This window comes from Colletotrichum jinshuiense, chromosome 5 (genome assembly GCF_051148585.1).
Source record: "Colletotrichum jinshuiense chromosome 5, complete sequence".
NCBI lineage: Eukaryota > Fungi > Ascomycota > Sordariomycetes > Glomerellales > Glomerellaceae > Colletotrichum > Colletotrichum jinshuiense.
The window spans coordinates 1,702,156-1,728,602 of NC_139312.1; the positions used below are offsets into that span (position 1 = coordinate 1,702,156).

Sequence of the window (26,447 nt, forward strand, 5' to 3'; positions counted from 1 at the left end):
CATCGACTTTTACAAGCTACGTGAAGTCGGGGTTTCAAGCGGCAAATGAGAATTGACAAGGGATGGATTTACTCCTCCGCAAAATCCTCCATCCACAGATAATGAACGGCGGTCCAGGCCTTGGGGCTAGGCGATGACTGCCATATCGGATGGAACAGGGGCTTTGCTTGACTCTCGGACCTCTGATCGCAGCCTTCAACCTTCCCTTGTCCTAACAAGATACAATTCAGGTGGTATAGGCACTCTTCTTGCCTTCAAGTGCGGGGTCAAAACACCGCTCTGTGCAGGAAGGTCGTCCTCCTGGCACTCGTCACTGGCCAACGATTCGTCAATGGCAGTCGGAAGCCCATGCAATCCCCTTTCTCCAGCAGTAGCACAGATAATGGAAATTACTTCTCATCCTCCACGGTTCGGGCTGTGCTACCACGGGCCAAGACCGAGACGAAAGGTTCAGGCGAGGAAGACTGGCGGGGTGGCAGCAACTCGGCGTGCCACGATGGTTTCTCGGACATTGTACACGGCGCCGTGCGAAGCCATACCCCTCACAGGAAGCCAAGTTGCGACGAAACAAGTGTGTGTGGCTCTTGTTCTTGTTCTTTTGTCCTGTACGCCACGGCCACTTATACTCGGGTCGGCACCCCCCAGTCTTAGATCTTCAGTCTTGTCAGCACCTTCAGTGACAATGGCAAACCGAGAAAACATGGGTGTGGTGGTCCGTGGCAAAGTGATCAACATGCGGAGGATTATTTCGTCGTATATTTTTTTGACTTTGGCACCCGTCTCGGGAACTGCACATCAGCGGGCGTGTTGGGTAGCGATAAATCCCATCCAAGTTCCAGTTTTCTCTGGCGATTATAACAAAGCATATGCCGGAGCCACATGGCTGCAGACACAACTCTCCGGCTAGCAGACGCCGGTCGAATGCATCCGCCATGGGGACTGCTGCGTAATTAATCCGTCGCAGTCGCAGGAGCGTCGGAGGCCGGTGGAGTTGGACGGGGATGGGGGCCGGGGCGTCATAATGGGCTCTCCTGGCCCAGCGTTGAGGTTACCACGATGTCATGTCAAAATCCCGTGGCGCACTCGTTATGCCTAGCGCGCAAACACAATTGGCCTTCTTCCCGGGGCCCTTTCCCACCTGCTCTCGCACAACTATGGCCGCCTGTGGTTTGCAGCATGCAGCACTCGGGCCTCTCTGGCAAGGTGTGCCTGCTGTCATCTCGAAGACGGTTGTCGTCTTCGCTTGGGCACTGACATAGCTCGACATCAGGCTAAATCCCCCCGCGGGACCAAGGTTGGAGACTTTCGGGTAAGATTGGCACATTTCGCATCCGGTGTTCGGTCAATCGGAACCGATGTAGACTCTTGGTCGTTCACTGTCCCCTTCTTGGCGAACTCGGCCGACCGCCCTCCCCACCGCCCCGGCGCAGAAAACAGGTGCGCCAGCGCCCAACAAGACGGAATCCCCCCTAAAAAAAAAAAAACCCCTATAAAAAAAACAAAGCCACGCGCGGTGCCTGAGATCCAACACGATTCCCTGCTAAGCTTGAGCTGCTAGCGTTCCTCCGGCCTGGGAGCACTTATCGGCGCCGTCCAGCCCCAGCCCAGCCCAGCCGGGGGGGTCACGCCGCACCATTGCTGTGAGGACTAGGCTCGGAGGGGCAGGCCGGGTGCACTCCGCGGCCTGGTTCATGGACAAGGCTAATTACCATACCACGCACCTGCAGTGGTGCGAAACCGCGATCCGTCCAGCATGGTGGACTGGAGCCAGATCAAGCCCAGGAACAACCGTCCATACTCAAAAGGTGCCCATCCTCCGCGACTGGAAATCTTGTAGCGGATTTCACCTCAAGAAGGGCAACGCTGCCCTTCCCCCCCCCCGTTTTCTTAGTAAATGCCCACCCCTGGCACGCATTGCCCCTAGCAGGAGCGTCACGCCTCAGGGCATTGCATGCCAGAGCTGACAAGCCAGGGGGTCCTGTCTAACGCAATGCCAGTGTCATGGGGTAGAAGGCGTATCTTCTTCCATCTTCCAGGAACGAGGGTTTTAACCCGTTGCTCGAATGCGGCAGGCATATGAAGCCGTTGGTCACACCTTCGGGCTGTTTCATGGCGGCACGAGGGAGGCGCACGCTCGTCTTTCTTTTTCCTCCCTCCTCTTACACAGCCCAGCCCACAACCTGTCAAACAATCATCGGCAAATGTTGCACAACTTGTACGGATGTTCCCAGCGCGATAGTTCAGATCTTATCATATGCAAGCCGCATATACCCTATAGCAACGACGTGTTGCAGCCCCTTTCAATCTCCAACCCCCCTCATCCATCAAGAAACGGGCAGCCCCTGCTCACTGTTTGCATTCCGGTTGGACGCAAGCTTCCAGAAGGATGTGGGTTCCGTGGCAGCCTCCCCCCATCAAGTGTGGGGTAGAAGTTGTCTGTCGGGTACCTGAACGAGACGGGTTCATTATTGCCGACGGGGGGTTCTCTGATCCAAGCTTGAAAGTCAATATGGATGGATACCTTCGGTGTGCTAAGCTTTAGCTCATCTGGAAAGTCTATCCTTCTGAGGACGTAGCCGGTATGAGAATGGGTCTCTCCCGTCACTCTATCGACAAGAAGCGATATTGCGACGAAAGAGGTCCAAATTCTGAACCTCGAAGAAGCATACGTGGCTCGCCAGGGTTTGGCGCTCGCCGACAAGGAGGCCGTTACGGACTCTGTGATCTCGCCTGCCAGGACATACCGAGGCAACCGTCATGCAGGTCTTGTCACACATATGCCTCGACATCTTTTGGTCGGGAGGGGGGAGCTATGAGCCCCCCTTGAGAACGTTGGGACGCTGTCTCCACAGCTCACGCCATGCCGCGCCGCCGGTGTGACTGCAAGGGCAGTAGCCACGGCGGCGGACGCAGAGCAGGCCAACCCGCCCCCTGCCCTGTCCTCTAAAAAAAAATTGTCAACTGATTCGGGACGACCTACTGGGGCTTTTGAGAGTCGAAAAAGGGCAAAGAGGCCGAAGGGAGAGAGTGCTCATCTCAAAATGCAGCAAGAAACGGAATCGCGCAAAACTATACGGATGGGGGCGGGGGAGGCAGAGGGCTTTCCAGAGATCGGGCCAGGGTCGACGAAAAGGAGGCGGCGCGCACTGGCATCGTGACAGAGCCGGATCTGGAAGGGCAATGGTTGCCTGTCTTGCCTGTCCCTCGTAAGCTCAGGGGGGGGATGGGTTGGATTGGATTATTTTCTCTCTCTGCCGCAGCATCCCCTGAGGCACGAAAGGGGACGCTCTCCGTTGAGGCGTTCTGTTTATTCTGGCCTCGAAACTTGCGCGGATATGGGCCAAACAGACATCGAACGAACTACCTAGGTCTAGGTCCAGACCCCGAGTCAAGTCGAGTCGAGTCCAGGTCCAGGTGCATAAGGAGACTTTTCGTCCGGTTTCCCACCCTTGGAAATACGGAGAGATTTTGTTTTGGAGTCGTCTAAAAGTCGTATTGGTGTGCCTCTGTGGCGGAGAGGGCGACCGACTGAGAATAGGGGGAGGGGAAGTTGGGATGCCCAGCAGGCACAGGCACGGCTTGCACGCCTGCAACACGCAGATAGATTCCGACGTCACGGCAGGGAGATCCCATCTCGGATTGGCAGCGTCGTTTCAAATTGTTGGGTGTCCCGTTCTGCAGGTTCGGAGACTGGATCACAGTGCTCAGCTCGCGTGAGCCTATCGAAGGTTGTATTCTTGTGCCTGAAGCAAGCCAAGGACCGATAGCCCGCCTTGCATCTCATGTGGCGAGGGGTGGCATATTGGTGTGTGGCATCTGGCATTCGGTCACGGCATTGGCTGGGAAGCTGGATGAAGGAGTCGGCAGCCTCCGGTCCCTCGTGGTCTCGGGATGTTTTAGAAGAAGCTGAAGATTGGGGAGTTTCCACTCACTGAAACAAAAGTAAGGTGGGGCATAAAGTGGCTGCGCCTTGTGTGGCGCGTTTCTGTGGCTTGCTCGACACGACTTTCTTCTGTATCACCTGTGGCTGAAGCTACCCCCCCTCTAGTCCAAATCTGGCAAGTGCTTCCAACGACATCACAAGAGGAGTTCGAGATATCAAATTCTGGAGACCGGAGCTCCGCTAAGTCAATATTTCACACACATGTGGCGATCTCTCTTGTCAAAGGGATCTATTCCGCTTAGAGCAAGCTTCACCCGCCTAACCAATTCACAGAGCCGTGCAGCCGCCTTCGGCACCACCGCAAAGATGGCTGTCAACAACAGAGACCCTAACACGCTGTCCAACTACGGTGCGTGGCTCACCAAGCACACCACTGCGAACTTCACCATCGACTTCAAGGAAAAGTCCCTCAAGGGCTCCGTCACACTCGAGCTCGAGTCCCTGACCGACAAGGAGAGCAAAGAGATCATCCTCGACTCGAGCTTTCTCTCCATCTCGGGCGTCAAGGTCAACGCCGCCGCCTCGACCTGGGAGCTCAAGGAGCGCGTGGAGCCCTACGGTGCCCCGCTGCATGTCTTCGTTCCCCAAGGCGCTGCCAAGGGAGAGGTTGTCAAGGTCGACGTTGACCTCTCCACGACGGATAAGTGCACCGCTCTGCAGTGGCTCACGCCCGCGCAGACGAGCAATAAGAAGCATCCCTACATGTTCTCGCAGTGCCAGGCGATCCACGCTCGCTCTCTTTTCCCGTGCCAGGACACGCCTGATGTCAAGTCTACGTACACCTTTGTCCTTGCCTCGCCTCTGCCGGTCGTGGCTAGTGGTGTGTTCGTCGAAGGCTCCGACAAGGATAAGAAGGGTGACGACACGGTGTACCGCTTCGAGCAGAAGGTGCCCATCCCGTCGTACCTCTTTGCGTTGGCGTCTGGAGACATCGCCACCGCGCCCATCGGCCCGCGGAGCATCGTGGCCACGGGTCCCGATGAGCTGAAGGAGTCGCAGTGGGAGCTTCAGAACGACATGGAGAAGTTCATGGACGTTGCCGAGAAGCTCGTCTTCCCCTACAGCTGGGGCCAGTACAACGTGCTGGTGCTGCCGCCCAGCTTCCCCTACGGCGGTATGGAGAACCCAATTTACACGTTTGCGACGCCCACCATCATCAGCGGCGACAAGCAGAATGTGGATGTCATTGCGCATGAGCTGAGTCACTCGTGGAGTGGAAACCTGGTGACCAGCTGCAGCTGGGAGCACTTGTGAGTGGGGTTCTGTGCGAGATTCGAGGATGAGATGGGGATGCTAACGAATCTGGACCAGCTGGCTTAACGAGGGCTGGACTACATATCTCGAGCGCCGCATTGGCATGGCTGTCCATGGTGACGCGGAGCGCGACTTCTCCGCCATCATTGGCTGGAAGGCCCTTGGTATGTTATGACACCTTGTTCCCTTCCTTTCCCTAACGAAACACCACTCGTGAGAATGCACAAACTTACACCTTCTCACAGAGGACGCCGTCGCCCTCTATGGCGACAACTCTGAGTTCACTAAGCTCATCATCAACCACAAGGGCATTGACCCTGATGACGCTTTCAGCACTGTGCCCTACGAGAAGGGTTTCCACTTCCTCTACTACCTCGAGCGTCTCGTCGGCATGGAGGCCTTTGACAAGTTCATTCCCCACTACTTCACAAAGTGGTCCCGCAAGTCGCTCGACTCCTTCGAGTTCAAGGACACATTCCTCACCTTCTTTAACGGCCTCGGCGACGCCGAGATCAAGGACAAGGTCGCCTCCATCGACTGGGACACGTGGTTCTACAAGTCCGGCCTCCCGCCCAAGCCCGAGTTTGACACCTCCCTGGCAGATGTCTGCTACAAGCTCGCCGAGAACTGGAAGGACGACAGCTTTAAGCCTTCCGCCGAGGACGTCTCCTCCTTTTCCGGAAACCAGAAGCTTGTCCTCCTCGAGACCATCGAGAAGTTCCCCAACACGCTGTCAGCGGATCGCGCCCGCCTGCTCGGCACGACGTACGACCTCGTCTCGTCGCGCAACGCCGAGCTCAAGACGGCCTACTACAAGATCGCCCTGGCCGCGCAGGATTCTTCCGCGTACGCCGGCGCTGCCGAGTTGCTGGGTCATGTCGGCCGCATGAAGTTTGTGAGGCCTCTGTTCCGCTCTCTGAACAAGGTCGACCGCGAGCTTGCGCTCAAGACCTTTGAGAAGAACCGGGACTTTTACCACCCTATTTGCCGCGGCATGGTGGAGAAGGATCTTGGTCTTGTGTAGAGTAGTAAAAAAAATAAGGTCTTCGCCAGATAGCTAACAAAAGATATGTGAATTTGTTTGATGAGAAGGGGTGCCTTGTGTGTAACTTTCTCTTGCCTCATAATCTGCTGTATTCTACCTAAGAAAAATACTTATTATGCATACTTTATCGTAAAGCCGGTGGTTACCCGCGTAATGTCCTGTCATCCATTCCTATTTGTCCCTTGTCGAACGGCCAAGACGTGTACTTTTATGAACCCAAAATCCCATTCAAGCGTACCATGATGCCGGTATTTGGGCAAGGAGCGGCAGACAACCGAAGTGTCTTCTGGCACAAGCCACTTCAAAGCTGTCTGATGTGCATCTAATTGAAAAGTTTTATCAGCCAAACCAGGATCTACCCCTGGGATGGTGTATGGGTTGAAGGAGGGTGTCGAACATCCGCCCTGGGCAATTCCGGAGTCACTCCCACAGCAGAAGTTGACGTGATAGTCGCCCCAAACTCCTTGGTACTGAAAAAGGACGCAGGCCGTGCCATGCAGGAAGCCATGTTATTTGTAAGGCATGTCTCAAAGGGCCCAGAAGACCAGAAGAACGGTGCAGTGGTGCGAAGGACTTGGGTACTGGCGTGAGCGAGTCCCAATGTAGTCTGGACTTGTGCCTATCCTAGACCCGCATGGGACACTTCTAACTTTCTTGCAAGTGCATCTTCTGGAGTGAACTAGTCCGTATGCTTAACGCAACGCTAGGCCTTGTGATGAGCTCGTGGCTCATGCCCCAACCAAGACATTTTGCCAGTGATCATCACATCGGCATCTACACATTCGTGATGTTTGCACATGGTTGCAGGTCTTGTATAATATGTTCCCTTTCATCAGTGTCTGATAATTAAAATGACAGATGCGGTCACAAATGACCCTCAAAAGTTTGCCTCTTGTATATCGTGCTGGGCACAGTACATGGCAGTAGGAGCCCGTTCAGTCCGACTTCCCAGTGTTAGTAGAAGGGGGGGCCAGTAGTTCATTAACTTTGATTCTCTCGCTTGCAGCCGTGGAACTGTAAGAGGCAGCGGACGAAGTGTCAACGTATTCAGCTGATTGATACAATCCCGTGGTATATATTGCATACAATAGCGTACGTTCTTAGGAGCTTGGTACGCCTTAGGACAATGGATAGGATATCCCTCCCCCCGCCGTCGACTTCTATCAATTCCCTGAAATTTATAGCTTTTTATTTCATTTGTGCAGATACAATGCAAACACCTCTGATCTGGAACGATATCTTCACGATTGACGAAGTAGTATAATCAACATCGGCTTCGTTGTTCTCCAGCTAGGTCTGTAGGCCGCTTCCGTTACTGACTCGTCCAGCTCTTCAGCATCACTTCCGGCACCTGTGGACTTCCAACAAGGGTAGATACTATCTTGCAAAATTTCCTCAAATAAATCCGAGCTCCGACAATAATTACACTGCCTTCAACAATCCGTAAACTCAACTCGTACACAGTTTACCGACTTTGTACTTGTTATTTCCCAGAATATTGGAAATCCCCGGAGATAAGAAATAGGTATCGTACTAGTCTCAACTCGTCCAAGAGCTTCGATAAGATATTCTACACAAGTTATATATCCACTAAGCGTGAAAAGAGAGGAGCTCTCCCTCGCTGGAGTGCTTCCAAGGGTGGTTGCTCGTACTCTGAACCGGGCACACTAGCCTTTTGGCATTTTGTGAAGTAGATTGTTGTCAGACTTCTGACTCAAACGTTCCGGGCTTATTATCAGATGATTGAACGCCTTCATGCATGACTTGGTCGCTGCCACTATCGGAAAATTCAACTTGGTATCTATCTTAGCTGCAAAGGTCAGGACCATGGCCACTGGGTCTTCGCTTATTTCAGGACTTATGTGCAAATTACACAACTGCTCTGTTTTTATGAGGCGCCAATACGTTCTGCTACTTGAAACTGGCACGGTTTGAAGCCTGAAGACCGCAACGGAGTGTTTAGCCTACGTCAGTCCGGCTGAACCGGCCGGTTTACTGGCTGTGATAATAGACCCTAGACCAGTTTCTTCCCAGTCAGTAATCTTAGTTGCGTGGTACTGCTCGCTAATACCTTGAGAGGAGAATAACGGTCACTTTTCGTGAGTGTAGGATGTGGCAAGCTAAAAAGTTTGTAGGACTATGCTGCGCCCAAAATTCAACACTCGAGATAGACGAGATTTGATAAGAGGGCTAGCCAACGAGCATGCCTGGTCTGACGACCTTCTACATGCTGCTCAGTTGTTCAACGGTTTGTTTCTGCTGAAAGGCTGCTGCGGCAAGTAATGATGTAAAATGATTCAAGTCTGATATTAGCATGATGAGGTGGGTTTCGGCCCAGAGCTGCCTATTTTTAACAACCGAGCCTCACCGGTTCTTTTTGCTCACTGCCTATAGAAATGAAAGGAAGAAAAGAAAAGAGTATCGAGGTGGAAGGAATATCCATATATCTTTCAATCGACCCACGACTTTGCAATGTCCAAGGTAGCAGGCACCAGGTTAGAATGATAGAGAGCATTGGCGTTGAACGCAAGCTAGGATGGTAACTGTCGAAGACATTTACAAAGTCACAGACGACATGAAAACCTAGGACAGAACGAAACACTTAATGAGTTGACGGCCTCACTAATAGTATCATGAGTCATCAAAAAGAAGACACATAGCGGACACATATTCTTATATAAGAATGGCACTTAAAAGGTGCCTTTATTACTATACCGACCTGGATGCGTCTTTCGATAACTCGAGTTTTGTCCCGTCGATTGAAGATCGAGTGATGTGGCCAACCGAGCGCAAGATACAGAACTGCACACGAGAGGAAGATTTAGAATATCAAAGCACAGGATATATCGATGTCTTTGGTCTTGTTGGTCTTCAATGGTGAGTGGGAGTCCTTCGGGAGGTAGACATTGCTAGTTTGGGTGCCTCGCAACAACTTTTGTATTCGAGCAAGCAACCATGAAGGCATATTGCCATTCTTTCTCAGGTCCGTTAATCATTATATGCTACGTCACGGGTCTCATTCTCAGACCACCCCCGCAATCCCTCGCTTGCATGAAAACCAAGCCCTTGTGATTTGTTTCAAAATGTCGTCTCCCGCAGCCTTCCAATCTTGCCAATCTCGTACTCTATCCACCGGCCGATCCGCGTTCGTCCCGGAACTAGGATGCTGCCAGGGTTCATGACGTGGCAGCCCTCGTACGTGACGCAGAAGGGCGGCGCTGATGTATCCACTAGCACCATGGACGTCGGCAGCGGATACAGATGCAGCGCCGCTGCGTAGTCCCAGTGTACAGGACGGGTAGCCTGGCGGAATGGCGAGAGATATCCCTGGTCCAAGACCGTCTTAACAAGTTTCCGCGCCGTGTGGACGTCTTGTGGAAGGCTCGAGTTGACCTGCTTCACAGATGGCTTCTCACTTGGGATGTCGACATCCATGGCTTCATCTGCCTCGGCTGGGTCGCTTCCCGCCATGGCAACGTCGTCTGCGCCGTTCCCAGCCTCAAGCTGGTTCTCCTCATCTTCATGCTGATTCTGTCTCGACGACTTGATGCGGACGGCCGTGCGGCGGAGACGTGCTGAAATGTCGTCCCGGAAGACGACAATCTCATGGTTCGGGCCAAAAAGTGTCAGACGGCTTGGGTTTGATGTCCATATGGCCTCGCCATCACCTTTGGCGCCAGGCTCCGAGTTGGCCGCGGCGAAGACGCGCCGGATGCGAGAAGTGAAGACGTCCGGAGCTCCTTTCCGAGGCAGTGGAGTCGCGGCTCCAGCGGTGAAGGAGGATACCCAGCCATCGTTGTCTCCTGGGACGAAGACAAATGTGGAGGATTGAAGGAGGGTGGGGAAGTCGGATAATGTCGAGGCCAAGGCATCGAAGTATTCTTTGTATTCTATGCTGCCACCGCTGCCGCCTCTCGCAAGCACGGCGTGCTGAGTGAAGTTGCCTGCGATGATGAAGGTCATGGGGCTTGAGCCTTCGGGTTCGGCTGCGTACAGCGCAAGGATCTTTCTCATTGCTTGCAAGGTGCGTGGTTGGTCAAGGTTCAGCTCACCAAGAATGACCATGCGGCCCCGGCTAGGCACCTCTTCGGCAGAGTGTCGGGGCAGTAGGCGCTGTTCGAGTTTCCGCATCCGTGACCCGACGGCCCTTTCGCTTCCCACGCCAAGGAAATCAATCCAACCGAACCCACCCCCTATGGTATGGTCCTGGCCGCCATCCGGGCCGCTGACACCTAAAGTCGCTTTTCTCTTCTCGCAAGGGGGCTGTCCTATGAAGAAGCCTTGAAATCTGCCGCCTAGTGTCCCGCCGACACCGCTGCTTCCACTCAACCCCTTGCCGACAGATTCCTCTTCCTCTTCGTAGACACCGTCTACCAGTACAATCATGCCCGGTGCGAACCACGCCGAATCCTCGGGGATTGCTACCGCTTGTGATATGTCCAGGGCGATAGTGGCCGTCAGGTCGCTAATTGCAAGACCTCCTGCCGGTAGCACATTCAACATGCCTAGAAGCATGTGATGGCTGCCGTGGCGGCCTAGGAGATTGGCAATCGGGGTGATTCTGTGGTTCTGCTGATTTGACAACGAGCGTTTGAGAGAGGGAGCCCTTGCACTCGCGACAGCCGATGTTTGGAACGATTCATTTCTGAGAAGCCTCTGGTGTATAACGTTGTATCTGTTTCGAAATAAGGAGGTTTTGTGTATTGCTGGCGGTAATAGGGATGGTTTTGAGGTGTCTCTGTTATCGTATTAGCCAGTATTTTCTCGTTACGATTGGTCATCTCCTACCTTTCAAAATGTTTCTTGGCGACGTTGTAATAGAACCTTGGTTGCTCATATGCGTCGATGACTTTGAGCCACTTGCGTGGGTCCCTAACGTTCTCGTCGTCCTCGTCTTCCTCCACGCCAAGGGTCGACATGCCAAAGCTCTGCTGGCTGTCCTCGCGAACCAAGGAAGACTGCATCGGCCGCAGCCCTAGTCTCGTATTTGACAATTCTGCATCTTGTCCTGGCTCGAGCAGAAGACTATTCTGTCGACTAAGACCTCTAGCACCAGTCACGACCTTGCCCCCGCTCATGTTACCCTCCAATGTCTTCAGGATATCCTTCAGCTCCGGGCTCGCGCCGTCGACGATAACCCCTCCATTCCGATTCTTCCATGACTTGGCCACCTCTTCCAGGACCTTCTCTGCCAGGCCTTCCTCTCGCCATGCGGAGCCACAGTGGCGGCCAATAAACGTAGCGAGTTCTTGTAGGGCGGTCGACGTCAATGTCAAGCTGTGTTTCTTGGTAAAAGTCCGAAATGCCAATGGTCTAAGAGTGGCCGGCGGAAGAATGATGGGAAGGATCGCATGCTTCGAAGGCGCTGAAACCTTGAAGGGTTTCAAAGGGTGTACAGGTGTACCGAATGCCGGCGAAGAGGAAGGTATCGCGGAAGAGAGAGGGGCAGGTGTCTTTGCGCCAAAGATGTTGGCCATGGGCATTTGCTTGCGCTTCGGGGATATTGACGGCGGAGAATCCATGACGGCTGTGTCCTGCGTTTTTTTGGGGGGGAAGTTTGGGTATCTTAGACAGCGAGGAAATTGACGAGGTAAATTCGATGAGACGGCGCCTTGTCGCAATAGCCGTAGGGGTGGTAGTTCGTCGCCAGTCTGGATTTGGGGGCACTAGATGTTTAATTGAGACGCGTTCAGTGTTCAGCACCGCGTTTTAGCGAAAGGGACCGCGTTCTACTGTGCTTGCGCCACATCGCTTGATGGCTTAGTGGGGTGAAGTGGCTAGACCCAGCACTTGTGGCTGAAGCTCCCCTCAACTGTCAGACCCTTGCATGCCGTCATTATTGGATAGGAAAGCAGGAGCTATTGTTTCGATTTAAAAAAAAAAGGGCTTCAGATCAAGTTGTTTGGCCATCTGATACTAATTTACCACAGCAGCTATACTCAGGATGTTAACACCAGCGACTCGATTTCTTCCGAGGTGCGCCTCTAGGACAACCTTCTTCCGCTCAATTTCCAGTTTACCGTCAAATCCGCGTATTGTGAGTACCAGCCCATCGGCGCGATGTTTTGGAGCAGTAGGCTAATGATGTGTTGTTCAGAAAGTGTTCCCCGCAGATGCGTCGCGAGCATCATTTCTTCTGTCCTACCTCGAAGATGAACCGCCCAATCAGAGAATAGCGATTGGCTTCTCTACGAGAGACCCCCCAACACCACAGTCGTTCATCGAGAACCAGACATTCACCAAGATCTTGTACGAGGTTCTCGCCGAGCATGCGCACAAAGATAAGGATCTTTTAGCCCAGGCACAGGCATTTTCTGGTCCTGGCGGGGCTAACCTAGGCTCTGGCGGCGCATTTTTCGCACAGAGAAACAAGAGAGGCTCGTCAAGCAAGGCCGGTGGTGGCGGCGGTACCGGCGGTGCCAGCGCCCAGGGAGGCGCTGGCGGAGGGGGGCACGGCGGTTATGTCCATCTTAGCGACTCGAGAAATCCTCCAGACTTTGGCCGCATTGCCTGGCCCGAGGATATCCTGGGCAGTGTGGAAGTTGATCGGAGCGGTAACATCATTGGGCAGCTCGAGCCTAGCGGGACGTATCGGATCATCACCAACGAGGGAATGTGAGTTGGCAGTTTCGGCCATTAAAGACGGGAACGAACCAGCTGACAGCAGACAGTCTCGGGCTGAGTCCCTTTCTGACAGAGAAGATCATTGAGAGGCTTCGTTCAGAAGACAAGAAGGACAGGTCATAGCCATCTTCAGGATTACAGGACGCCAGCCTGGAAGGGTAACCTACAAGGTTGGCTTCGGCCTGTACACGTGTACGCCTAAAGTGTAATTTTAGCTCCCATCTTACGACCAACCGCGCATGGCCGCAAGACTCTGTTGATTGAGTCAAGACGATTGCCCTCTTTTCGCCAAATAGTGTTGTTCCGGGGATCATTGCAACCTTGGAAGATAGGGGCTGGCTGGGCGATGCCTCCGCGGATTTGGGGAATCCACTCACCTCCACTTGGTCTGGTATATGAGCAAGGAACAAGCGCCGGGAGGGGATCGTGAGCCTACCCTCGTGCCTAACCTCGGAACTGGAGTCGCTGCAGATTCTTTCGTCCTGCAGACACAGTCCCTCCCCCCACAACCCCGTATTCAACTCCCGCTGTAGGTGGACGAAAGGAGAAGAAGACAGAAGCGGGCACATGCATAACTCCAGACCGCCGGTTGAATTTTTCGGTTCGGGCATGGTTTACCGGCAAACCCTGAAGACGTGGCTCAAACTATCAAAATCCTTCAATGTCGAAAATCCGACCCTCGAGGCTTTTGCAGCCTTGACGCATGTGGCGGCATCGGGCCTTCTGGGGCACGGGGCCGTCCCACCCTAGGTAGGATTGATCAGGGTTTATTTTAGCCGGTGCAGAGATGTTGCAGCGCGCCTTGATCTATGGATGCTCTGAGTTGCCGGGCCGTCAAAGAGATGACATGCAGGTGGGCAACCATATTTCCTTGAGTCAAGGAAACTGGGGATTTTCGACAGCCAAGAGCGCTATTTGTGTCGAATGGTGGCAATGGAGAGATTCTGCCACTACATAGTAGGGTTAGAGAATGAGATGTTTTGCCAACTTCGAACGTGTCAGTCGCATATTAGTTTCTACAGAGGGGCATTGGAGAAAGACACCCGACTACAGGGGGCTGATTGCATCTACTTGCTTGAGAAGCTGAACGAACGAGCAAGAAACATCAGACAACCCGGGGGTCATGCTGTCACAATGATGCCGTCGTCAGATGATGGTTGTTATGCATCGGCTAATTGCGTCTATCTGTTCTCACAATGAGAGCAGCTATCTGAAGGGTCATGAGGCTAAATAGTCTCGGTATTTTCTGGTGGTCAGGCGTTGAATGGTGTCCGGTTCACTCAGTCAGCCATGGATTGTGAGCTATCACTTATCAGCAACGTCCTCGCACTACGGTGTAGGAAAATTCAAGTTTGGTGTAAGGAATGGCGGCCAACCTATCCGTCTGTATACCTAGTTGCACCTCTTCCAACACTCCATACCGAGTCCATTACGAGACGGCATCAAGACGGAAATATAGAGGCATAGCCTCATTCAGGACCAAACTACGCCGGCTTGATTAATGGCAGGTTAGTCAGTCCCTGCCGACTGCTTTCTTTCAACCCTCAAGATTGGTCCCACCGGTTACAGTGACCTTTGCCTGCTGTGGGCGATGCCGCCGACGATAGAATCGTTCACTGAGAGCTGTCAAGTGCCCTGTGAGCAATCGGAGAAGCCCCTCCATCACCCCCCCAAAAAAGGAGGCCCAAAAGGGCGGGCACCAAAACGCACAGGCCATCAGGGACTTTCCCCCACCATGGAGGGCAGGCGCTGTGGCACCTGGCAGGGGGGAAAAGAGGTTGTGGTCACAGTATGGCACGAACCAGGTAGCTTCTTGGCGGCCACTCCACCTCACCATTCCATGTTCCCCTCCACATCCAACTTCGTCATGCCCACTTGTGGTCCAAGGCTTGCTCCGGCCACAACCCATTTAAACAAAAACGACCCGAGCCCCCCCTTCCCCGACCGACATTATGGCTTCCGGTTTCGATGAGGAGGAGCTCCATATCAGCCTCTCGCCCTCCCAGATCCGCCGACGCTCTCAGCAGCACGGTGCTGCCGCCGACGCTGCCGCCGCCGCCGCCGGTCGTCACGATTTACTGCCCGACGCTGCTATAAACGCCGCCGGTATGGCGCCTCCCATCGACCAGACCGCCCCGCTGCGGGACAAGATCAAGACGGAGCAGCGCATCGGCGCATACAAGATCATCAAGACCCTTGGCGAGGGCTCCTTTGGAAAGGTCAAGCTGGCTATCCACAACGGCACCGGCCAGCAAGTCGCCCTAAAGATCATCGCCAGGAAGAAGCTCATCAGTCGCGATATGGCTGGCCGGGTGGAGCGCGAAATCGAATACCTACAGCTCTTGCGGCACCCTCACATCATCAAGCTGTATGTCACAAACCCAGCACGACCCCTGTTGATCCAAACCCCTCACTAACCCGGCTAAACGCAGGTACACTGTTATCAAGACCCCCAATGAAATTATCATGGTCCTCGAGTATGCCGGCGGAGAGCTCTTCGACTACATTGTGCAGAACGGACGCATGAAGGAGCCCGAGGCTCGTCGGTTCTTCCAGCAGATGCTCTGCGCCGTCGAGTACTGCCACAGACACAAGATTGTGCATCGAGACTTGAAACCCGAGAACCTGCTGCTGGACGATAACCTCAACGTCAAGATTGCCGACTTTGGTCTGAGTAACATCATGACGGACGGAAACTTCCTCAAGACAAGTTGTGGAAGCCCAAACTACGCGGCGCCCGAAGTTATCGGTGGGAAGCTCTACGCTGGTCCCGAGGTGGATGTCTGGAGTTGCGGCGTGATCCTCTATGTACTGCTGGTAGGCAGGCTACCATTCGACGACGAGCACATTCCCAGTCTCTTTGCAAAGATTGCACGCGGCACATACAGCATACCGCAGTGGATGAACTCCGGCGCCGCGAACCTCATCAAGAAGATGCTGGTTGTGAACCCGGTACAGCGCGCCACGATCGAGGACATCAGACAGGACCCCTGGTTTATGAACGATCTGCCGCCGTACCTGGCACCGCCTGTAGAGGAGTTCTTCAACACTGGCGTGGACCCTAACAAGGCCATTCAGAAGAGCGATATCGCTCCCAATGCTCCTCCCAGAGTCCAGGAGAAGCTGCACAACGAGGTTACGGAGAAGATCAGCAAGACCATGGGTTACGGCAAGAAGGACGTCGAGGAGGCTCTCCAAGCCGCAGAACCATCTGCGATCAAGGATGCGTACATGATTGTCCGTGAGAACAAGCTCATGCAAGTAAATGGTGTGTACCATCCCAGACTTCGTTTTATGTTCCACTCTAACCCCACAACAGAGGCTATGTCATCACTTTCAGTCGACCAAGATGGCTCAAATAGCCCCCTACCGAGCGCTTCATCCGCCAGGTCGGGTGCGTCTAACGTGGGTGGACAACGCCCTTATATCAGCAAGATCGGTATCCTGCCGAGCAGTCTACCAGCCTACCACAAGGAGTACGTGGAGCGTGAAAAGGGCGGGTTTGAGGACCCGCCCACGCCGACGATCGTAGTTCAGGATTCATCATCCGCCCGTACAGACGCCGAAAGAGAAGAGACGGCCCGGCATTTGAAGCCCCACTCCCGTAGTCAAGTCCGTCTCGACGATTCAAGTAAACGACCTCAGGGAATGACACCAGTGACACAAGTCAAGAAAACAAAACCAGTCCGGTGGCAGTTCGGTATTCGCTCTCGCAACGCACCTTGGGAAGCCTTGCTGTGCATACACAAGGCGCTGAACAAGCTGGGCGCAACCTACGTGCCGGATGAAGACTACGAGAAGATGCACGGCACCGAAACTGATCAGCCCAGCAACGAGGGCAGCTTCATCGACGACTATGCCTCTCAGGGTGCGAATGATTCGACGAGTAGTATTGATCCACTCAAGAGGTACAAGCTGCCAGCCGACCCATGGCATATCAAAGTTCGCTGGGAGACACAAAGTAAGTTGTGCTATATATCCGAGGTGAAGTATTGTTACTAAGCAGATCACAGCACTGCGCAAGAGCTCGGCAACTCCTACGGAGGGATCCAAGACGCCAGACAGCTACCATGTGGTTGGTGATGACGAGGCCAAACAGGACTTCGTGGCGTTGCACGTGGACATCCAGATCTACGAGATGGAGCATGGCGTCTATCTCGTAGATTTCAAATGCTCCGGCTACGAGACAGCCGATAGGAGGTTACTCGAAGAGAAGGACGTTACAAGCCCATTCCCATTCCTGGACATGGCCGCCAGGCTCATTATGCAACTAGCTGAAGCGGACTAAGTATATGTCCTTGATGTTCCGTTTTTCATCTTGGCGTCTCTTCCACTTCCGTTTTCGTGAAGGGGCAGCTTTGCAAGTACTTCGAAACGGTGGGCTCTGCGATAGACATGGGAAGGCAGGTTGATGGATTGGCCACGTCACAGCGTCAGGTTATGCGAACATGGGGAGTTTGGTGTGCCGGAGATGCGTGGGCGTGGTGTTTTTGGGTATACCCAGCGGAAAGTGCGTGGCTCTGCCTTGTCCAACTGGGCTGAGGCGACGGGTTGCATCGTGTATTTCCCGGCCGCTGGGGTCAAGATTTACATGACGGCGGGTTGTGCTTGAAACAGGGCAGGCGGGTACATTAGGCATTCTTTCGTCGGCATCTCTAGTAAGTAGGCGTTGAACTAAACAAGCATCATTATTGTTCAGCACGGCGCGACCGCGGCGATATCTAGGATTCTGTCTTGTTTTCGGAGAGCAACCTGACCACGAACCCATCCACAGTCAGGGTACTACTATCCGGCAACCACGGCAGAGCCTCAAAGACTTCTTCGGAACTCGGTCCGCAAAGGCGGCGAGGGCCTTGGCCCGAAGCAGAATGCATCTCCGTGGTGTGTGTTCCGGAGCCCACGGCACCGCATTAGACCGCACACCTCAAATCACTGACCCCTCGGGCGTGTTGTTGCAGAGCCTCATGGAAACAAGCGCCAAGAGAGGACATGAACTATAAACTCTGGACCCTCTCGACACGGGAGAAAGTCCAGACTTATGCCTTTGCTCGAAGCAGAAGCCAGCTCCGTCGGTGCGGCGATGCCGCGAACTCAAAAGGCCAGACAGGGAGGCAGGCCGCGGCATTGGACCCTGAACGGGGTAGTGCCAGTTTCAACGAACCACGACAGTGATTCAGCTCGAGGCCAAGTGTTTATCCGCCTGATGACCCCACTACGGCCTCAGATCTTGGGACGTCGCGGACCATATCAGACAAGACACTCAAAGCTCGAACCCGCACTCCAGACGAGACACGTAATGGGTTTGATTACGTACGTCCCGTACCCAACCAGATGGGTTGCAACCGAGCGTCCGGAGTAGTTCCGTAGGGTCTGGATGCATTCGGTACGGGCAGCAATCTCCGGAAATGCCGGCACCTCTCTGCCGTACGAGATGGGATCCCGTCTGGCTCGCACAAGCACCCGCCGAAGCCAACATGTGAGACGGTATGTGGGCGCTTGACACGGCGGCGGCGGGGTCTGGGGAAACCTTCGTCCTTGATCCGATCTTTTACCGTCCGGGCGCCGTCTTACTGATGCTGACACGATCAAGATACGTGCGGACGAGCCACGTATTGCAACCGATTTCTACCAAAGACAAAACTGTGCTCGCCAAGCTCAAAGTATCCTACTCGGCATCCAAAATTCTTGATGACCCGCTATACCAGTTACTAAAAATGTAGGAGGGATGAGCCTGGGACGGGAGGGGAATACCAGATGCAGGTCACCGAAGATCAGGACAGGGCCCAGGGACGACCGAAAACGCGACGAAACGTGCTCTGTACGGCTGTCTCTCCCCTCTGGCAAAGCCATAACCAACCTGCCTGTCACTCGAATGCAGGTGTGAGCCCTTCAAAACCTTGTTTTCTCCCTGAAGCTCCCCATGCCACTAGAGTTTTGGTTCATCCCACGCCATGCATGCCTCGAAACGCAACCTGAAGAGGAAAAGGGAGGGGCTGACGACGATGAGGAGTGTGACGTAGCATTGGCGGAAAGAGAGTTGACACTATTCACGAGCCTCGACGCAGGAAACCGCAATCTCCTTTTTGCCCTGTTACTTTGCCCTTTGCGTCGCGTTTGTACGATTTCCCATCACCGACTGCACTGCAACAAAACATAGTTCAACTCAGCCCAGCTCGGTGTTGACTCCCAGGGGGGGGATGCCCACGCCCCCTCCCCCCATCACCCGTCCCAACACTGCGTCATCTTTCGGCTCCTTGCTTTGACAGGCCGGAATGCACACTCCTACGAACGTCCCCTTCCGAGCAGTCTCACCCCACCGCCAATGGCAAAACTAGTTGTAGTCACGGCCATTCACCCCACCCCCCGCGATAGTTCAGGTCTAACGGCCTCGAACCCCGCGACCGCCTGCAGTCCATCATCGATCACGGGCTTAGACCCCAATGATGTACCACGACTCGTGTATTCCGTGCCGCGCAACCTGACGCGACACCCCCCCCTTCCCCTCACCTTCCAAGTGTCTCCAACTCTTTCAGCTTTGAAGGATCTTGCTTTGCCTGCCGGGACCGTGACACTCTTGGGGGAGGGGGAGTGTGGGGTTTGGCACGGGCAGAATATCTGACTTTCGAACTATTGTATGGACGAGGGTAACCGTCGAAGAGAAGGTTTTCTGCAACACCAAAAGCCAAACTTGCCCTTACAGAAAGTTCTGCCTACTCGTCATTGGGATATTGGATACCAGACGGCCGCGCAGGCCTTGTGGAACCCTCCGCCTCCCCCCTCGGTCGATTGGGGGACACATGCCAAGAGGCGCGAGCCGTACGATGCTGGTGCCGGTGCTGACTCTGGGGGTCAGGCCACGGGCCAGAAAAGTCAGATAACTTGTCCGCGTCTCTCCATTGTATTCTTCAGGTCCCTGTAAAGTATATTTGAGGGGATCAGAGCATGGTTTTCTTCAGAATTGTCTATTTGCTTCTCATCTGGCGAGAGTTTTTGCAGACGGATTCAGAGAAAGCAAACGAGACGTGGGGAGGAAGTCTCCCCCGATTTCCCAAATGGGCAAAGAGGTTAAAAAAAGACGAGAGAGGGAACTTCTGGTGGTGCCGCCCGGACGGGATGAACATGCCATCGGGCATGTGCATATGTCATGCATCACAGCGCCCGCTCTGCCTTACTAGACCACTGACGCACCGAACTCTCTGTCTGTTTCTTTGATATCGCTTACCCGTTCGAGCAATCAACAGGTAGGGGACATGGATCCGTAAGCCCGAACGGATATAGATTCACAGACTCGCTAGGCTTAGCCATACACTTGGCTTACTATACATGCCGTCGAAGCTTTGCATCTGCATGTCACCTTTGCCTTCTTTCAGGCCGACGCCGTGAGGCTACGGCATAGTAAGGGTTTGCGCCAGATCACGAGACGAATAGTATCTGACCGCACTGCTGCTTAACCCCCCTCTCCCCTTCCTTTCTCCCGGCCTCCTTGCAATAACGGGGTCCTCGCCATGTTCCCTAACTTTGATGCTGGCGAGAAGTAGAGTTGTGGCTGGAGTCAATAACTGCCGGGGCGTGGGAGGATTCCTAATTTGCCCACCATTGATCGCACGGTTTTTTTTTTCCAGCACTTGCAGGAAAAAAGGCAAAGGCTAGAACCTATTGCGGCTTCATATTATACACACACGCCTTCTTTTCCTTCCTGGTATTTTTAAGGTTTTGTAGGTTTTTCTCTTTTTTTTTTTTTTTGGAGGGGTTTTTTTCTTGTTCTTCCATCAGTCTCCCCCGCCACCCCTCGTGCTTTCAAGCCCCCGTATCGAGACGAAGTGGACGGAAAGGAAGACGGGGGGGAGAAGGGCCAGTGTCACACCATCACTCTGACACTCCTTTGAGCGTTTCCTCGTTGTTCTTTCTTCCGTTTCGATGCTAAATAGGGGCGTGTGTGCGTGTGTGCTGCCTAGCAGTACCTAGCGTAGTGCGCTACCAACGGCTGAGATGGCTGAGATGGCCGAGATTGAAATGAGAAGCTTTCTGATGCTGCATGCTGCTTGCCGCTGCTGCTATGCCCCCGTATCGGCACCCCCCCCCCCTTTTCAATATTCCCCATCACGCCCTTTCCCCTAGCGAACCGTTCATACCGTAACACCGGGTAGTGTCGATCGCGGCCACTGGCACTTGCGTCGGCAACTACATTGGCATCGACAGCAAAACATGGGCATCACGATGGCTTCAGCCCTTTCCAATCTTCTTCTTGGTGAAATCGAGCACGTCCGCCAACGCCTCGTCTCCTCGGGCCTGGCCCCGACATCCACCAACGCTACGCACACACACGCACGCGGCTGGCACCCTCCCCCGTGCGCTATGAGGCTTGCTTAGGAGAGGACAAATCTAATGCGAAAGAGAAAACGAGAAAGCGAGAGAGAGTACGGGGAGTGGGAGGGAGGGAGAAACAATGGGCAAATTGAATAGAGTTTTGTTGGTCCCTTTTTCTTCCTCTTCTTAAATAAATTATTTTATCTTATTTTATACGTACGCCTCCTCTCCCCCCCTAGCCTGTTCTCCCGGCAGGCAACACGCAAACGGCAGGCGGGCAAAATACCCTCTCCTGCAGAAGGGGAGTGAAAGAGGGAGAGGGAGAGGGAGAGGGAGTAGGTAGACTGAGGGCAACTGTGTGTGTGTGAGAGAGAGAGTGAGAGAGAGGAGAGAGGAGAGAGAGACACATGGTTGACGCGGTGAGAACTCCGCCCAACTCCCAGCACTGGACCTCCTCTCAAACCAGACTCGCGCCCCAATAACTCTCCAAAAGCCAGAAAACCTTCTAGAATGAATTGCATTCCGTCCAAACATGCCCGCACCCTCCACCCTCCCCCCTTCCCGAGAATGCAGCAGCGCACCACATGCACGCCCGTAGTCCTCCTACATTACGACCATGTATCTCTAGGCAGCCCTTTTGGGGCGTGTGCGTGTGAGAGTGTGAGCAAGTGTGTGTGTATGTATGTCCAGGGGTGTCAGCTCCCTCGCCTATAAACTTTTTTTTTTCCTGACCATGCCTCGCCTCATGCCCTTGCCTTGCCCCCCTGCGGGCCTCGACTTTTGCCGTCGTGTCGCTATGGGAATTCGTGTGACACCTTTGATGATCATCACATATTGCCTTTCTCCCCTCCCCCTCCCTGGCCCAGAACCCCGGCGACTTGGTGCTATACGAAGCTGTGCCCTCCTGCCGCACTTTAACCTCCGCTGATCTCCGCGCTCCCTCGCGTTTAACGTGCCCTTTCCCGTGCGTGCAGTCGAATCTGCAAGGGAGGGAGGGAGGAGGCGAGAGTAAGGAAAGGGAAAAAGTCCCGCATCTGCACCCATGGCGGCTCTAAACCTTCTTTTCACTGCTCCCTCCCCTCCTCCTCCCCCACCCGCGGGACAGGTGCCTAGCAGACCTCGAAAGGGCACCGGAGGACCAAGGGGAGTGGCTGGCTGGGGGAGGGACTGAGCATCCCAACATTATCCTCCAATCACAGGCCCCCTGTCCCGGGCCTGCTCTCAACTTGGGCCAATGGGACGTCACCTATTTGAGGGGGTGTGCAGTAAAAGCCTTGTCCCCCCCCACCCCGAAGGATCATTAGCAAAGAAGGGAGAGCGAACATGGGGAGAGTGTACCCTGTGAAGACCTGGCCGCGTCTTGCCCGGTAATTGGGACGGCTGCCAAGAACGGCCACCCCCCCAGCCGGATCCCAGATTTCAGGCATGGAAACCGTGAACTACAACAGGAGAGCCGCCGTCGCCGCCGCCACCGGCATGGGATAATGGCGGCGGTACGGGACATCCGATATTTCTCGTCGCGACCCTCCTTTTGCCCCCCCACCCATGGGGACAACATACCAGGTCAAGGGGTGGGAGGGGGTGAGCTCCGTAGCGTGGTTATTCAATTTTTTTATTTATTTAAATTCATGTACGGACATGTTGTCGGCTGGATGCGACAACAGTGGTCGATCCCTTGCGAAGTAGTGCCCCGGCAGCGCCAAAAACAAAAAGCTTATTTGCCCGCGAACTGTACACCGCGTATGTACATTTCGATGGACTACCTAACCGACAAAACCATACGCCTGTCTGGGGACCGGGGGAGGGACATACCGGAAAGAAGAGGAAATGAAGTGGTTTCTTGATGGTAGTGTATTGTATGTATATTGAGAGATTGCTGGGTTCGCTCCACACCGACGGCGGCCCAAGGGGAGGCGGTTGTTTCTTTTCAATTTCATGTTCATACCGTTCCTTACTTACCCTTTGTCTCCTTCTTGATCTTTTTGCAACAGGTAGAGCAAAAGGGGGCATACTCCTCGGACGTTGTTCAAGAGTGATAGCGGCCGGGCACTCACAGTCCTATTCCCGCCCCAGCAGAAGTGCCGGCCCGGCTTGAAGTGATGTAGGAGGCTTTTTTCTTCCATTTTTTTTTTTCCTTTTTTTTTTTCGGTTGATCGGGAGAGGGAACATCGCCAATCTCGTTAAGCTTTCAAACAAGCCGAAAACTATTTTTTTTTTTTTCGCCTGGGAAAGAGAGGCTTGGCAGCGCCACTAGTCTCATTCGTCACCGAAGGTAAGCACTGCGGGTTTGTTATCGCAAGGAGGCAGGCACAGGCATGGAATGCAATGACGGGAACGACGGGAGGAGGATGGCGCGGCAGCACCGGTACCCAGTAGAAGTGGTAGGCAGAAGCGGCCCAGCAAAAGAAAAGAAAAGAAAAAAAGGCATGCGCACAGAGGCTCCGAGACAAACGGAATGCGCCATGCGATGGGCAGCAGATGAACAGTAAACCACACCCCCACCCAGCATGAATGTATATCAAGTAGTGACGAATAGCTGGCAAGAGAGTAAACGCCGACAATCCGCGATACCACATTGGATCATCTGCCCTGCCGCAGTGCGACGCGATCAAACTCAACCTACCACCGAGATTTGCTGTAGATCACCGCCAGGGAAAGGGGAACGAGGGTTGGCAGGCGCGCCATGAAGCTTAAAACCCAGGGATTTACTATGTAAATGTAGGCTGTGCTAACTCTATTTCTCCCTGCCTGCCTCTGGTTGGACCTTGCTCCCCCTCTATCATGTACACTACGGCGCCAAATACGTTGCATCAAAAACATGGTCGATCTCTTAGCTATATACCGGTACATTACTGGGCCGATTGGGACATGGCAGCTATTTGGTAATTTGCTTCTAATCCCGTAAGTACAAAAAAGCAAATCCCGACTTGACGACCTTGCCGACGGCAGTGCAAGGTGAGACATGCCGTCTCCTTTTACCACGACGGGCTAGAGGTTACTGGGTATTTGGCCCATTCCGGAGCCTCTGTCCGTCTCTGCATTCCAGCTGGTATATTTAACCAGGAGTCAGACGTGGCCCCATCCGCTGATATTTGCCGAAGAGCCAGCCCTCTGAAACTTGTCGGCTTTCGTCTGTCACTAGAGCAAGTTGCCGATCTCAACTGTCCCCCGCTAGGGGCTTGGCGCGGTCAGGACTCTCTGCTGTCCGTCGGCAGACTTAATTTCGTCAGACAGTACAGTGTTGTTGCTAGCCTTAACCTTGCGCGAGTATAGTTCGACGTCAGGCGCCCCGTCTTGGCCGCCGCTGAACAGGAACACCTGCCGGGTTGTGCCAAACGCCGAACTGCTCTTCATGTCTGCCGGCATATTAAACGTAGCTGTGCCGTTGCGAAATGACGAGAGTTTGGCTACTTTGTACCGGGTACTCTTTCCCTGGCTGTCGCGGTTTGGGGCGTTGTAGGCTTCAAGACCGGTTGGGTAGACGCCAGCGCCTTCAACCTCCAACCTGATCTCTTGGAATAGGGTTGCATCCAAGGTGAGGTCGCCGGCTGCCGTTTGGTTTGCGGTCTGGTTGACTACCAGCGGGTATGAGTACGTTGACCGATAGAAACCCAGTCCGTTGAGTTGGTCAGTTCCGGTGATGACAAAGTCGTTGAAGCCATTGCGCCCAAACTGGCCTAGCGTCGCTTTGTTGCTGTATGACAGTTGCTGAGTCCATTCCGGGTTGTTGGTCCCCTTTTTGGAGACAACCTCGCCCTTGATGGAGATTGAGCGCGTCACGTCCAGATTGAACGCGAGACTCTCGTTCGCTCCGGTCGAGTTTTGTCCAAGGGCACGGCCAGACAGTTTGAATTCGGGGTCGGAGATGGAAATGGTGGGGGGTTTCCCGGTTGTGACTGAACCTTCCTCGTCCAGCCAAAGGAAGACTTTGCCGGACACCACCCAGAAATTGCCTACGGTAGTGTTCACGAACGTCCGGTCCCCTTCGTCCGCGACACCAGCAACCTTGATCTTGAAAGTGTGGTCCTTGCCGTCACTCAAGACTGGGAGCCACGGCGAGATGTCAATCTCGTGTTCCCGCAAATCGTACGCATCAAGTCCCACGAGGGGTCGGTGAAAGCTGGGTACAACGCCTCCGGTAAAAATGACAGGGAACGGCCATTGGACTCCAGCAAGCTGGTCATCGATAAGGACTTGGACTTCGCGCCAAGGACCCCCAGCAGGCGCCATGCCGACGGTGGCATTGAACGCTGCGGCATCGCTTTGGAGGACATTGCTCCACCAAAATTCCTCGGTTCCTTGTCCGTTGGCCGAGACGGAGAAAATTGCCCGATTAGCATTGCGAGGAAATTGGACCGTGCTCACGGCCTCCCGCTCTGGCACTTGCCAGGCACTGCCCGTGTTTGACGAGGCGTTCCGTGAGGAGATGGGGATAATGAGATCAGCCGGGGGCGCATTGTCGGTTTGCACCTCACTTTTGAAAAAGGTTGCGGTCAGGGTGCAATTGAAGGGCCCCGTATAACTGTTGTCTTGGCGGCATTAGTCGTTTTGGCCCCCACCCCGAGGTCTCCGAGAAGGATTTGGGAGCTGGAATTGTAACACAACTTACCGATGAGGTTGGGAAGGTCGAAGATAATCTTTTGCGGGGATTTCCAGAGACTAAGGTACGGGGTCATGTCCTTCCAATAGGTCCAAATGATCCCGGGCGCCGCCCTGGGCTCGGCAGTAGAGGTCCTCCATACCTCCGTATCGCCGAAATACAACAAGGCCAACCGGTCTAGTTGGCGGCCTGCGGAGGTGGCAGTAAAGTTTACAATGACGCGGTTGAACTCGCAGCCAGGCGGCGTGTAGTCGCCTATCAGTACTAGGTCAGGACATGTGTGTTTCCGGTCAACTAACAGTGCAGTCGCGCCGGCCGTACGTCGACATGGACTTACCGACGAAGGGCTTGTCAAAGCTGTTGCCAAATGAGTGCTCCAATAGCCGCACCGAGCAGGCCCCTGTAGACTCGGTTGGCGGCTTCCCCTTCCCACCGTTGCTGCTGGTCAGCTCCTGGTAGACGGGACCCTCTGGGCCTAGCACTGGCTGGGCGATCTGGAAACAGTCGAGAGGCCCTGTTGGCGCCGGAGCATCGGCAACAACTCCATCATGACGGATTGCATAATCTGTCAAGGCCGCCTCCGGGACCAGATTACGTGAAGCCACGTAGCCCGTGTTCAGAAGAAGGACAAAGAGCGACAAGGCAAGCACCCGAGTGAGCGGCCGAAGTGTCAT

At 54.2% G+C, this 26,447-nt stretch overlaps 5 protein-coding genes across 5 annotated transcripts; 3 read left to right on the top strand and 2 right to left on the bottom strand.

Annotated features, from left to right (window-relative positions):
- Positions 1-4,249: 4,249 nt before the first annotated feature.
- On the top strand, positions 4,250-6,221 carry EsH8_V_000439 (bifunctional aminopeptidase/epoxide hydrolase; the record flags this gene model as incomplete). The annotated part of the gene is made up of 3 exons (XM_083272955.1): positions 4,250-5,193; positions 5,255-5,361; positions 5,443-6,221. The coding sequence occupies 3 exons, from the start codon at positions 4,250-4,252 to the stop codon at positions 6,219-6,221; spliced, it is 1,830 nt and encodes a 609-aa protein (XP_083125670.1).
- Positions 6,222-9,320: 3,099 nt separating this feature from the next.
- Positions 9,321-11,764, bottom strand: EsH8_V_000440 (DNA polymerase epsilon noncatalytic subunit; the record flags this gene model as incomplete). The annotated part of the gene is made up of 2 exons (XM_083272956.1): positions 9,321-10,980; positions 11,031-11,764. The coding sequence occupies 2 exons, from the start codon at positions 11,762-11,764 to the stop codon at positions 9,321-9,323; spliced, it is 2,394 nt and encodes a 797-aa protein (XP_083125671.1).
- Positions 11,765-12,186: 422 nt separating this feature from the next.
- EsH8_V_000441 (uncharacterized protein) lies at positions 12,187-12,989 on the top strand (the record flags this gene model as incomplete). The annotated part of the gene is made up of 3 exons (XM_083272957.1): positions 12,187-12,279; positions 12,340-12,857; positions 12,914-12,989. The coding sequence occupies 3 exons, from the start codon at positions 12,187-12,189 to the stop codon at positions 12,987-12,989; spliced, it is 687 nt and encodes a 228-aa protein (XP_083125672.1).
- Positions 12,990-14,818: 1,829 nt separating this feature from the next.
- Positions 14,819-17,154, top strand: EsH8_V_000442 (kinase-like domain-containing protein; the record flags this gene model as incomplete). Its single annotated transcript, XM_083272958.1, has 4 exons — positions 14,819-15,234; positions 15,299-16,134; positions 16,186-16,827; positions 16,880-17,154. The coding sequence occupies 4 exons, from the start codon at positions 14,819-14,821 to the stop codon at positions 17,152-17,154; spliced, it is 2,169 nt and encodes a 722-aa protein (XP_083125673.1).
- Positions 17,155-24,344: 7,190 nt separating this feature from the next.
- Positions 24,345-26,447, bottom strand: EsH8_V_000443 (uncharacterized protein; the record flags this gene model as incomplete). Its single annotated transcript, XM_083272959.1, has 3 exons — positions 24,345-25,702; positions 25,783-26,028; positions 26,111-26,447. 3 exons carry the CDS (start codon positions 26,445-26,447, stop codon positions 24,345-24,347), a joined length of 1,941 nt encoding a protein of 646 aa, XP_083125674.1.